We start from the raw sequence: 14644 nt of genomic DNA, 5'->3' as shown, positions 1-14644 counted from the left end.
GTGTTTGGACATCGCAGAAAGAAGAAAAGCTGCAACACCCAGAAAAGGGTATGTGTAAATTTCTCTTCCTTATGCTGCATATACTTTTTGATAAATTTACATCTACAATGCCCTAAGAATCCGTGAGTAAATAGCCAATGACATTTAAACAGGGACACTCCTAAACTGAAGCAGGCAAAATAGCCGTAATTATAATAATAAATATAAATGTTAACCAGTACTTACAAGTACTGATTAACATTTTAACATTCGTCCCAAAGTACTGATTAACAGTACTTTGGGACAAAATTATCGGAATGAAAATAATTTTGTCCTATACATTAGACATCATTGTATATGTTCTATAAAATAAGACAAAGTAAATCGTTGCATCTTCTTTATTTTCCTTTCTTTGAGTTCTGAATTCACATAAAAACTGAAACTTTTAATGTTCCATTTATTTTAAGTAAATGGAAAAATCGTTGGAGTTAGGATTTCTTATCAAAACCAAATCGCGACCAGTGCAGATTTGATTATTATTGCAGTATCATTATCAGAATTCCATGGAGTAAGATACGCCGCAGAGTCCCACTCTAATTACTACAATATATATGCTAATTAGAATATGTTTTTACTCTAATTAAATTCGATTAGATTTAATTAAATTCACACGCTATTTAATAATCACTGCTCTTCCTGGCAATTACACTCTTCAAATAAAGATTGGCTTCAAGCTCTTTTCTACAGCTTCCAGAGATGTTCTCCTGTTCTTCCGCTCTATAAATAACTTCTCTATTAATCTGCTATAATCTCACGAACTTATGTCTTGATCGTATTACTTCCACGTTAGAATTCTGTCCCCCAATTATCCAAATGAACTAGTCTAAGTACTTGATATAACTTATCTAATCATCTCTGATCTCATTCCAGAGATTCCCAATCATGAAGAAAAACGGATGATACAGTCTGCAGTAGCTCATGTATGATGTTATCAAGGCCTTACAAAGTGAAACCAAACCCATTCTGTCTACTTGTTAGCCTGTCTGATTCACCATTTTTCCTTGTGCAAATTTCAGCTAAGCTGTCATTCCTAGATTCAGAATTTCCCAGCATAGTTCCTGACAGCGCAAAGCATTCCGCAGTGCAAAATGTTGTGCTCTGGAATACAGGGTAGCCGAATGGACAACGTCTCTGCTTGGCAACCAACAGGCAGTACAGGGATCGGAAAAAAAAAACAATAACAACAACAACAACAAAAATAGAGCGTAGAAATTGCAATAAAACTTAGCAATTACTTCCAATTAATAAGCAAAAAAAATTTTTTTTCGATGAAAGCAAAGGTATATAAATAACTAAATGGGAGAAACTTAGAAAATAATACTATTTAAAAAAATAAGAATGGATAAAAAGTTGCGAGATTAAAAAAACAGATTTTCAAGGATAAAAACTCTATTTGCTTGTACTAGAAGTTGAGTATCAGCTGAAATAGGCATATAAAAAGTTCCTCTAGTCTTACTAGATTCGAATCCAGCCTTTTTTTTTTTTTTTTTTTGGCAGTCTATCATTATGAAAGCGCACCACAAGTTAGTTACACAGATATACTTATGATATATAAGGTATATATGATATATATGATATATAGATTCTGTCTAGTTAGACAGAAGAAATACAGGGATTTTTATATCTAATTTGACTACAGAAAATACAGGTAGTTTTTTTTTTCTGTATTGATTCATATATTCTGAAACTGAGTTCTAGCCGTTGAGAGTTCTAGCTTTGTTCAGTGCTTACGGAATATTTGGCAACACTTGAAAATCACGTGATCGCTAGACGCGATTTTCTGCTTCCATTTTCTTCTTTAGCTAAGACTTGTGTGGACAAAATTCAATACGATTCATCTTTCCACAGTTTATTTGGCTTTCCAATTAGAGTCTCCGTGGCTCAGTCAGTATAGACGAAGCTATTTGTTCAGAAAGACCTCGGTTCGATTCCCGTCCAAGACGTGGGTTTGCTTAAGTTTCGTGTGAAACTTAGGCAAACCTGTTCTGGGGGACGAAACAGTCTGGTATTGGGGTGGCGGATTTTTATGGGACAATATGGAACTGTAGAAGTGTGTGTTCCAACAGTTTTTTCATCTCCTAGAACAGGTTTGCCTGTTCTGGGGGACGAAAACCCCGAAAATTCTATTTGCCAGAGTTTCTGGGTGAAAAAAAATCCTACGAGACCAGCTAACTCACCTTTCATCGAAAGAAACAAAGATAAAAGTTCTTCACGTCTTGGACGGGATCGAACCCAGGTCTTGCTGACCAAAGGGCTTCGTCTATACCGACTGAGGTACGGAGACTCTAGTTAGAAACTCAAACGAAAAACCCGGATTTTTCGTCCCCCAAAATAGGTTTGCTTGTTATAAAAATCCCCCACTCCACCCCAACACCAGACTCTGAGACAAGCCGATTGAGGTTTCACACAGTCGCGTAATCATAGCGGATCCTGCACTAAGCGCGATAAAAGAGCTACGAAGAAGAAGATTTAGTTTTTCAACTGTTTTTTTTTTTCTCACTCTCTCTCTCTCTCTCTAAAGATTATTCTATCTTTATGCATTCTATTCTGTTTGCTATTCTAAATCCGTCTATTTACGGATTTAGCGGCACATTTTTTGTGGCTCTCTTCATTACTGATGTCATCAAATTTTCTTATTTCAGATACAAAGTTAAAACTGGTCTTATTACACTTTTCTGGTATACTTGTCTTGGTTACAATATTTAAATTCTTAAATATTATAACTAAGACTAAGACAATATTGCAACAGAACAGTACAGAACAATATTGTTCCATATTGGTCTGTTTAAACAACCGGAAATCTTGTTAGATATTGCTGACTACCTAGTTTTCGCTAGGTAGTCAGCAATATCTAACAAGATTTACTAGTGGCCTGAAGTCACTGTTTTTTTTCGTGATATTGAATTCTGTAAGATTAATACTTCTAGATAAGGTCAATTTTTTATTCCTTTTTAATTTAAATTAACAATTAAATTTTTTTTTTTAAATTATCAATCATGTATAATAATTCATAAAATTCAAATTGTGACCATATATGTTAGTATATTTTCTTAAAAAGACAAATAAGAATTTTATAGTTAAATACATAAACTGCTGTACGTACAGAGATCTCAAATTTCTAGTAGAGATCCATAGTTTGTATAAACTGAATAATCCTGTACAAAAAATTCGGATCATTTGTGAATGGCGTTGCCAATTTTTTTTTTTTTTTTTAAAAAAAAGAAACATATTCTAAGGTTGAAAATTGAATCCATTCCGATAATAGGGTAATCAATGCGTTTCGTGGGATAATTGTTTATATACGTCGGAAAATTAGCTTTTCTTTTATGAAAATTCTAGTTCTTAAAGTGGTAACTATTTTGCTTGTACAACAGTTGGAAAATTTACGTATAAAGCAGTGATTTCGAGTGTTGGTGACCAATTCGTACATCCTTTATTTCTTTCTTCCCTTTAGCATGAATTGACTATTCTTGGCACATTGCCAACCTCGGTTCTATGAAGTGTGCGCTTACAATAAACAACACGACTACGACAACACTAACAAAAAAAGTTATATTTTAGCATTCCGAAGTGATAAAGTTGAGTTAGGTTGGTTGAACATAAGCAATAAGACCAGGCATAGTATATTTTGCCTGCGCGAGATGAAAAACCTGAGTTTCCGGGAAGGTAAGCAATGCGACATCCATATGAGACCAACTAACTCTACTCATCTTTAGTGAAAAAAAAAGCAAGTATAATGGTTTCTTGCATCCCAGAAGTGATTCGAACCTGGTTCTTTCCCATCAAAGGGCAAATTGCAACGACTAAAATTGCGATACCAAGCTGCTAAGGAAATTATTTAATGTCTATTCGTTGCCAACAAATCCCCTTCACCGCCTAAATTCGGCTACCTGCTTTCTCGTTCGTTAAATAAATTAAATTTTCCTTAAATTAGTCCACTGTCGCTTTCCAAGTCATAGTGACGACAGAATTCATTATAGAAATGTAAATCACGCGGTGTTAGAGTAATCCTTGGAATATGACTTCTCCTTGTAATGCTAATCGAGTTTTACAATGTGTATGTCTTGTACTTCTTATCTATTGAACTAGGAACGCCCAACGAGCTCTACGAGAATTCTGCTTCCTCTCCTCCGTCGTTTCTCAGTGCATCTTCGGCAAAGTTATCAATTGAGTTTTAATTAAAGTTTGCGCTATTCAGGCCATTGATGAAGAGCAGGATTTCATTCTTCGAGAAAGATGCACAAAAGAATTTAGCTTTTACTACCCGCATGGCGGAAATTTACACTCAAAGTTTATGCTGCGTGTATATAACTTTAATTTTTTAATTTCATACAGAGGAAAGGGTTAAAAGAACTTGGAAAAACTTCCATGTTTGGTCTCTCGAACAGGGTTTCTGGACTATATAAAAAATAAGAATACCAAAAATAAATGAAATAATAAAAAGTATGAAAATTCCTTAGTATCTTTTTTTTTTTTTTTTTTGAAGAATTCCCGCCCTTGGTGGGCTAAGGAATTTTGAAATAAAATATTTAAGCAGTTGAATGCTTGAAATCCGATGCGAAGATGGAAGGTTTTTTTTTCTTCTCGAGTTCTTCATCCCACAAAACAGACAAACCGACCAGAAGAACACACACACACACACAAAGATGGCAGACAATGCAGATAGGATTAACCGTCTTATTATAAGCAGTAAGCAAGTTTTTTCTGAGATGAGTTCTTTGGACATGACAGGTCGTTGAAATGGAAGATGATGATGATGTTAATAATGACGACATCATTTTGACATAATCACACCCACTTGTAGTCTTTTCCGAGTGATATCTGACTAAACAGGAACTTAATGTTTCTTTCAAAACATTGAGAAAGAACTTTTTCCGGCTTGGTTATCCGAGTAGGTAATGTACCAGCCAACAGTCGTGAGCTTGGATGGATGGAAACTTTTCATCACTAGGTGTTAGATTACTTTCTTGTTTACTGAAAGCCTGGAATGGCTTGGAAAAACTTCCATGTTTGGTCTCTAGAACAGGGTTTCTGGACTATATAAGAAATAAGAATACAAAAAATAAATGAAATAATAAAAATTACTTAGCCCGCCCTCGGTGTTGATATACTATAGACTTTGGAGTGTGAGAGAGACATATAAAAAAAAATTCCGGGTAAGTTAATTTTTGATTTAATCCAGAAAATTTTGTTCCATTGATTTTTGATTCAACTATTACATTCTTTGGCATACATTAATCGATAGCATGCGTTTCATTTTTCTGTAAGAAACTGAATAATACTTGGACACCATCTTGCATGACATGGTAGAGAAGACCGTTGCCTTATCAGTATTCTGTAACCATTCAAACGCAATCCTGCTTTGAATTAGAAAATCTTTTCTTGTCAGTTTTCAACAGGTGGGAAATTGTTGAAAAAACAGAGTTAGATCCATAACCATGAGATTGGTTACGGAATTAACTGTGTTTATACGTTCCTTCTGCCCAGAAGCTAGTTCGATGCTATTATTACAAGAATCATTATTCGCGATGATAATGCAGCTAACTGAATATATCACTTAAATATAGTTATGTTTTCTGATTTTATTAATTATTTTTAACATTATGATCACTTTCGTAATTTTTTCCCCCCTCAGTGTATTCAGCTTCAAAAATGCTTTAGCTGATTATGATTTTATTTTTTCTAAATAGCGACATACTTATTAAATACTGGAAGCTGTGAGCCCATTATTTTTAGTCTGATGACGAGTAGACATAACATCGATCCAAATAACAACAGCAATCTCAGTGACATAGCTCGTAATGCTGGTTGTGAAGGACCCTTGAATGAAGTCCACCACCTCTGAAGACGAAGTACTTTTGATATCTTGAGCTGAAAACAAAAGCATTATTAGAAATACTAAAATAACTTAATACTTATCAATGGCATTTAAATTGAGAAGACAGAATACTCCATAACATATACAATAAATTACATTTGCAATAAATGTTTCAATTTTAATCAAAATATTTTCAATTAAAAAAAAAACGATATTTAATCAAAAAGTTTTGGAAATGGTCATAAGACAATCGTTAACGAAATTCATCGCAAGGTGGCAGTGTTATAGTCTGTCGGGTTATCTGCAACAAATGTGTCATTCTAACATCATTCAATAGTCAGTAAATAAAAATAAAAACGTATGTATAAATGCTGCTTCAAAGTTTACAAAGTGCTACCGAAACCACTGACACAGAATAAAATATTCTGTAAAAGAAACCACAAGCGACACTGAAGTGTTCGAATTGTTGCGGAGTTCAAAAGTGGAATGACCTTAGGGTGTCCACAAAAAGAGCAAAGGATGAAAATGTGCCGGAAATCAGAACTGATTCACAATAACAGACGTCTACTCCAAGGCAGAAGGGTTGCTTTATTTATAGACTGAGTACTACCATTCTACCATTGCTGCCTTGATCGCAATGTAGTCGGTTGGGAAAGAAAAAATGATATCTGTATGGTTTGATTTGAAAAACTGTTAATATTCAAATCGGAAAACTGGAATCGAGTAAACTGAGTTAATTACATTTGCTAATTACCCAATCAAAGGAATGTTAATTAAGTTAATTCATGGAATGTACGCGAACCAGCATTCAATCTCTTCTATTAAACTGAACAGCTTTCAGTAGATGAGTTTCTGTTAGCCTCTAATCTCGCATAAAAATAATCGAAATGCAATAGTTCACCGATATAAAAAGTGGTTTAATAAATCTATTTATTGACGAGAAAACTTTTAAAAAAACATCTTAGTTATTGGGAAATTATAGAGTGAAGACGAATTCGATTATACGTTCGGCCTTACGAGTCCCATAAACGCATTAGTAGTAAATGAATTAATATTTAATGTGTTGGGACTTCTTTTTTTTTTCTTTCAAATTTCCAATAAATTAACTGAACGGAATCAGCTGTTGTCTGAAGGCTGATCAGCGCGATGTACAGAACAGGCTTACAGCAGCTATCATCCGCGTCAAGGTCTGCACCACCTGCGATCTCACGTAATATGTAGAATGATGTGATAATAAGGAAGATAAAATAGGGCGGTATTAGTACCTAAGAGGACAGAATTTATGGCAATAATGAAAGTTCGGTGGAAAGCTTGGGTGGAGGACAATTCCAACGGGACCAGAACTATTAACAATATACTCGCTTGTATCGTGTTGTAGTGGATGAAGGTAAATAATATATAGACCTAATATGCCATTTTCCTAAAACTTTTTTTTTGTTACAATCCAATTTTAATGTCAGCTAAAATTATTAATTATTTGCCGCTATAATTATAAAAAATAACATTTCGAGATACTGCTATATATGATTTCAAAATGTTTTGGCTTTTTTTTTTCCCCCTGAAACAAACTGAAGCCTGACTGAAATAAAAACTGAGATAGCTCGACAAATTTTGGTACTTGCCTACGTACAAAAAATCTAACAGCTACTTACATGTTTTGCAATACGAACTTAAAATGGTGTTAGAAGATTTATTTATGTTTTTATGGATTTTATCTATGTCGCGGATTAAATGAAACTGTAACAGACTGATGAAATAAAATGCATGAATCCAAATGCATTTTTATGACCTAAAGGGAATGTGTGAAACACTAACCTTAAGTTTTTTTGCTTTGCTTTTGTCATTATTATCAGAAGGTTGGCGCTTTGCAAGCCGTGTGCATACATAAAAACATACGAGTATGTGGCAGACAACCACCACCACCATACCACCATCTTGTGTTCCTAATCCTAAGCAGAATTACTGTGAGAAATCACCAAGTTATACAGTCAGTTATTTTGATGTGCGAAGTAAAAACTGAGTTCCTTCTCGAAGGGGAAAAATAATACTTAAACGAGCCTGAGATTTGAAAAATGTGACAGAAAAAGTTCCTCTGGTTGTTAACCGGAATCAAACCTATAAGGCCATTCCTCTATCGCGACCTATCGTAATATACGATACGTAAGAGGCCACACAGCACCTGACTATTATTTATTTTAATTAGAATTTCTAAGTTTCATTTTCCTATCAGAGAATCTCTAAAGAATACAAATATACAGAAAGGGAAAAGATTCAGAAGAATACCGATATAAACACTACATATGTAGTAAATGTCATTATAATAAAAAAACACTACAGTTTTGTTAAATTGCTCGAGTATGATAAATCAGTAATTCTGATTTATATTCAGAAAGCAAGCATTGAGCATAATTTTCGTTGATTCCAATATATATAAATATATTTCTTGCAGTTTTGAAACACCCATAATGTAGATAACGTCAGAAATTTTACATCATTGTTCCCCTAGCAGTTTATCCGGTTGTGGGATGGAAAAAAACCGGGAAACTCGGGTTTTTCATCCGGCAACCAGAAAATCCCTTCAGTATTTATGAAAATGGCTAACTTACCTTCCACTAAAAAAGCCCTGATAAAGGTTCTTCGCGTTCTAAACGGGATTCTAACTCGGGGAAAATGCATTCGAGTATTATTATTACGTGACACCTCCAGGGAGTCCAAAGAGTTATCGAGGGAGGGCACCTATTCTACAACTCTCTGTCTCCACCAACCGCAACTACCATCATCATCATCTACACCAACGCCATCCCACTAGATTTTCAGACAATCACAAACATATCTATGCCCACGACGGGATTCGAACCCGCGGCTGGAGAGCAGATATGCTAACCACTCGGCCAACCAGGCGGGAGTATGTAAATCATTAAGAAAACCGAATATTGGGCATATCTATTTTTGTTATTTAGACTCAATGACGTCTTACGGATAATTTCTGATGAGGTTTACTGATATAACAATTTTAATAAGTTGAAAAAGAACTGCATGCTATCGACTGCTGTATGAGTTCAGTGACAAATACGCTAAACAAATTATGCTAGTGGTTCCCAAACTTATTTTGTTCATTACTAAAAATTCTGAAATTCGCATATTGAATCTCAAGGTTTGTGTTGCAGCTCAAATAATACAGGCAGCTGCTCACATCAAAAATCTTCGGTAATTTTATATCACAACATTTAAAATATTTCAATTTTTTCCATTTTTTAAGAAAAAAAATTCATTGTTAAACCAACAACAACAACAAAAAAAGTCGCATATACTAATCTAAAACTAAATTTTAGCTCGCCTGATTATTTTAAGAATTCATGACTGCGCCCGTAATCAAGCTATGGAAGTCAAGCTTTTCTTAGACAATCTCTAAAATGATATCCAACACTATATCGTATCGATTTTTTTGCAAACATATATGAAATAAAAGATATAATACTCTCCTCTTCGTCTACTATATAATCTTTTATTATGTACACAACATGACGCCGTTACTTATTGCGATAGGCTGCCAAATACTTCGAATCTTTTAGATTACCTGGACGTAATATGTTAGGGCGTTAGTTGCCAAACGTCTCATAAAAACACAAACACACAAACTTCGCGCTAATGAGAAACTCAAGCGTCATCTCGCTGGCAGCACACAGCGCAATGGAATCTGATGGTGATCGAGACAGCGCAGAACTTTTATATTCTATTTTTATATTATAGCTACACTAAGCCGACACACTAAAACTGCCTCGCTCTATCTTACAAAGAGTTCTCTCCGTGATGAAATCGATGTTCAACTTTTAATTCTAAAAGCAAACACGACTATAATTAGTTACAGATATTGTGTGAAATTTAATTACTGGATTTAACAAACTAAATTTTATCATGTCAGTTCACTGGAGGAGGACGAAAAAAAAAAGTTGTGATTTATCTTTTTTGTTGTTGTTGTGTGGCCTTCCGAAACTTAAAAATGCTACCGAACATAATTCTGTTATAAAGTAATTCAATTCGTTATAGGAACTGGTAGTAAAACGACATTGCTACGGGGGAAAAGATAATTCAAGTGATTGCGACTTGGATGCAAGACGGTTGTGCAATCCTCTACCTAATGATAAAATTACTTCGTTGGTGCATCCTTGAGCAACAATTTTTTTTTTTTTAAAACTTGCAATAATAATTTTCAGACTCAAAACTTTAGAGACATGATGAGCGAAATTGGCAAGTGAGAAAAAGAGAGAAAAAAACGTACTTCTTAATGAACCAATAAATTTTATTTTTTAATTTCTTACCTTTTGTACGACACATACTTCATATACACCACATATTCCAACTACAGTAATTCCTTGTTCTTTACATAACGTCGCAAAACCTGTCATCACAATTGAACGAAGAAGACTCCAGTAATCTGTTAAAATACAAATGAGTTTAAGTTACAAATTAAATCTAGATTGTAGAAAAGTGATAATAGACTTTGTCTTCACTCTATTCGTGCTTTCCAAATAATACTTTAATTATATATTACACACTAATTATATATAAGAGAAACACAAGCGAAATGCATGTACGCCATAACGCAGACGAAAAGATTAAATTATTTTCGCTTGCATCGAATTGTCTTCCGGTGGCAGTAAAAGGAAACCGCTAATCAGAATACTGAAAAATATGAGACCCAGGAGCAAGAATTGTAAGTTTAAATCATTAAAAATTCAAAACGTAAATTATCTCGTGATTAGAGGGTTACGAAAGTTTAAAAACGAAACAGAAAAGCTTGGGAATTTTGAAATGTATCAAGTAACTTGAAAGAAAAATAAAATTGGACACTGAAATTTTACTTTAATTAAAACCAGAAATCATGTAACTTTACTGAAGTAAGTTCATATTATTTCATATAGATGAAATAAATTTCATATATTGCATGAATTATATTATATTAAAATATATTATAGGAATTATATAAGAATAAATTCGCAAATTATAGAAATTAAAGGATCATTATCAACAACAGCAAACAACCACTTGTAATTCTAGTATTTTTATTTTTTTTCGCCCTAAATTTTCTCTTGGTCCCTTCACCTTCTATAAATTCTTCTTAGTAAAATTGATTCTTATTATATGTCCAAACAACTTCAAGAGGGAGTTCACTAGCATTTCTTCAACATGTTCGTTCAACATTCCAAATATTCACATTTCTTATTCTATCTTTCCTTGCTTTGTCCTCGAAACTTCCACTTCCACTGCTTATATTTTACTTATGTTTCTTTTTACTTCTTATGTTTCTGCTGTATAAGATAAAATGGGCTGAAAGTAACTTCTGTTAATCAAAAGCTTACATTTCAGTGGCACTTCATTATCCTAAAGTGCCACTTACATTGTAAAAAGATTTGCCCAGTGAAATCCTTCTCACTATCTCCTGATCTAAACTTTCATAACTAGATTTACACTTCTCAAATATCTGAAGTTTTCACTGCTCTTCAAGACTTGCCCATTAAGTTTAACATCGTTAACTTGTATTTACTCTCGATGTAAAACCATGCTTGCACTCTTCTTGCTATCAATATGGAACCCATAATTCTGTGTGCCACACTGTTCTATTTGTCCAGCTTCTTCTATTCTTCTGTATGCATCCAGCCCACTACATCATCTACCCCCCCCCACACACACACAGACACTGGGACACTATTCATCGCTCTTCAAGTGTAAACCATTCTGAATGACCAAATTTAGTCTTCACGCAGCTCTTTATATTTAATATATATGTTGATGATTATAACTATTCTTCTTTTCTTACACCTATATTTTCCAAACTTTTCCAGACTCCCTCCTTTTTGTGAGCTTTTTCCCATTTCTCGCTCTCCATTATTTCCCATACAGCAAAAATCAAATCAACAATGTTCATCCTTTGGTAAAGCCACTGCTTTCTTAAAACATTTCTCTGTTTTATCCCTTATTCTTGTTGCCATTATCCTTTCACAAATCTTTGCGCAGTAATAGAATAATGTTATTTCTGTATACAAGTGCGGCAATAATCTCATTATTCTGATAACTTCAATACTGGACTATCATAAGCTCTGATCAGTTCAACAGGCAAATCATCTATCCCATGAAATTTTAACTTCATCCAGACCTACTTCTCTCTCTCTCTCTCTCTTATATCATGCATTGAAGTGATAACCTTCTCCATCATTTATCAAAAGAAAGAGCATTAGAATCATCATATCAGAATGGTAAAAGCACACAATTGTTTACTGCAATCCACCAACGAAAGGCAAAATGCCTATAAGTGAGCTAAGGAATGGATAAGTCTGTAACACTGTTCTAGATGGACGGACACATTAAGACAGATAGATAGAGAGAGAGAGATCAAAGATGTTTCTTTCCCACTTAATATTTACAGTAATCTAACCAGCAGTAATAGAGTCACGACATGAAATAAAAACTACCCACCTCGTAAGGACATAACGTTGATTTAATCTAGTTAATTGATAACCGTGAACTGTTTAGTTCAAGTAATATGCTTTCTTAATTATATTATCCAGCTACTATTAAAGTTCACCAAAATCCATCTAATGGTTTAAGCCGTTATGTTAGAAAGGAGTGCACGTAAGGAGTGAAATTTTGTTAAATAATATCAAAAACGATTGTCTCCATAAACCAGTGCCAACATAGAACCAGCTGTATTAGATTAGCTAGTGTGATAGCAGAAACTTGCACTAATTAGAATGGCTCTTCACTAAAAGATAATCCAAACAGAATAATAATATTATTTCGCATCCCAAAATCTCGCTCCAGCTTTGCTCTATATCATGCTATGGTTGCTAATGGCAACAGAATATATTTAATGCTAAGAGACGATTATTCTTGAATCAGTGGTTCAAGAATGTATTAGCAGATACGGTATAATTAAATTCTTCGCTCTTGCAACCTAACCACATTAGGTTAGGTTGCAAGAGCGAAACTAAGTTTTAGTTTTAGTTTTCGGAAATAAAGCAAAATCTGTTTTAGTTTTCGCTCTTGCGAAAACTAAAACAGATTGCTTTATTACCGGTTTTCTTCTGGTTAAATGCATCGTATTTCACTTGCTTCGATCCTTTTCGGACGAGCAAAAGTAAAAAGATTTCGACATGAACTATTCATTTTCCAACAATTTGTTTCGCATTCTTTTAATAACGAGCAATTAAAAATAATTTAGAGCTCGAGAGGCACTGTTAGGCTACAAATCAGTCAATGAACGAATCATAGTAGCAAGATTGCAGGCAAAACCATTCAACATATCAACAGTCCAGATATATGCATCCACATCTTACAGCACAGATGAGGATATTGATTTATTATACAAAGATCTGACAGAGAAATAGAAACAATACCAAAGCAAGATGTGCTAATTATTGAAGAAGATTGGAATGCCAAAGGTGGAATAGATAATGATAGTTGGGAAAGAGTCATGGGAAAATATGGATTCGGAGAAAGAAATGAACGAGGAGAAAAATTGTTAGAATTTGCTGTGGACCACGAGATGATGATCTGTAACACAAGATTCCAACAAAAGGAGTGTAGAAAATGGACGTGGCGATAAAATGATGGAAAAACCAAAAACATGATTGATATGATTATGATTAAAAGAAGAAGGATAACATCAGTACAGCAATTTCGAACTTTTCAAGGAGCGGATATAGACTCAGACTATAGTTTAGTGATTGCAAACATCAAGATGAAATTAAAAAAGGAATATAAACCCCCAACACCAGAATAGAAGAGATACAGCACGAATAAGAAGTGAAGCAGAAATAGAAATAAGGTACAGAACAGTGTTAGAAGAAAAACTTGTGTGGAGAAAGAAAAAAACTCGAATTTAAGAGTGAAAAGAATAATGAAGGCGATAGAAAATGCAGCTGAAGAAACAGTACCAGAAGAAGAGAAGATCAAGAAGAAATGGATTACATAAGAAACACTGAAGTTAGTACAGGAGAAAAGAATGTTGAAGATAAGAAGGGATACATCAGAACAAATAGAAGAGCAATACAGAAGAAAGTGTAATGAGGTGAAAAAAGCAGTCAGAATGGATAAGATGAAATGGTTAGAAGCCCAGTGCAACAATATAGAACAGTACTATGGAGAGCATAAAACAAGGGAGGTATACAAAATGATCAGAACCATTAATAGAAAGTGACAACCAAAACAGACCACAATTAAAGATGAAAAATGCAGAGTATTGATGAATAAAAAAAATTGTACAGCGGTGGACAAGATACTATAGTGAGTTATATGAAGAAAAACTAGATTCAGATAGCGTTGGGAAACTGACTGAAGAATTGAAGCAGATATCACCACCAGGTAATGAGCGTGATATGGACATTTTAAGGGGAGAGGTAGAAAAAGCAATAGGACTGCTAAAACACAACAAGAGTCCTGGTAATGATAACATTACTGGAGAAATGATTGAATATGGTGGTGAAAGTATGGTTACAGAAATGCACCAATTATGTAATATGGTATGGAAAGAAGGGAAAATGCCAGAGGAGTAGGTGAAATCAATATTAGTAACATTATACAAGAAAGGAAATAAGCTAGAATGTAAAAATTATAGAATAATTGCCTTGATAAGTCACCTTGGTAAAGTGATGATGATCATATTGACAGAAAGATTGAGAACACAATTGGAAGCATATATGGCAGATGAGCAAGCAGGATTTAGGAAGGATAGAACTACAATTCAACAGATTTTGACAATGAGGTTAATAGCAGAGAAAGCTAGGAGAA

At 34.1% G+C, this 14644-nt stretch overlaps 1 protein-coding gene across 1 annotated transcript in view; it reads right to left on the bottom strand.

Moving 5' to 3' along the window:
• Window positions 1-14644, bottom strand: part of LOC150105132 (protein O-mannosyl-transferase Tmtc3-like) — a 318113-nt gene that overhangs the window by 239498 nt on the left and 63971 nt on the right. The window contains exons 2-3 of the mRNA XM_090395125.1: window positions 10177-10292; window positions 5738-5910 (exon numbers count right to left, since the gene is read on the bottom strand). Of these exons, the coding sequence (XP_090251251.1) occupies window positions 5738-5910; window positions 10177-10263 (260 nt within the window). The 5' untranslated portion in view covers window positions 10264-10292. The remainder of the gene's footprint in view (window positions 1-5737; window positions 5911-10176; window positions 10293-14644) is intronic.

Source organism: Typopeltis vanoorti, chromosome 7 (assembly GCF_054136105.1).
Source record: "Typopeltis vanoorti isolate ZY-2024b chromosome 7, IOZ_Tvanoo_1.0, whole genome shotgun sequence".
Taxonomy (NCBI): domain Eukaryota; kingdom Metazoa; phylum Arthropoda; class Arachnida; order Uropygi; family Thelyphonidae; genus Typopeltis; species Typopeltis vanoorti.
Note: the sequence above shows the minus strand (reverse complement) of the source record. Positions and strands in the feature narration are given on the sequence as shown.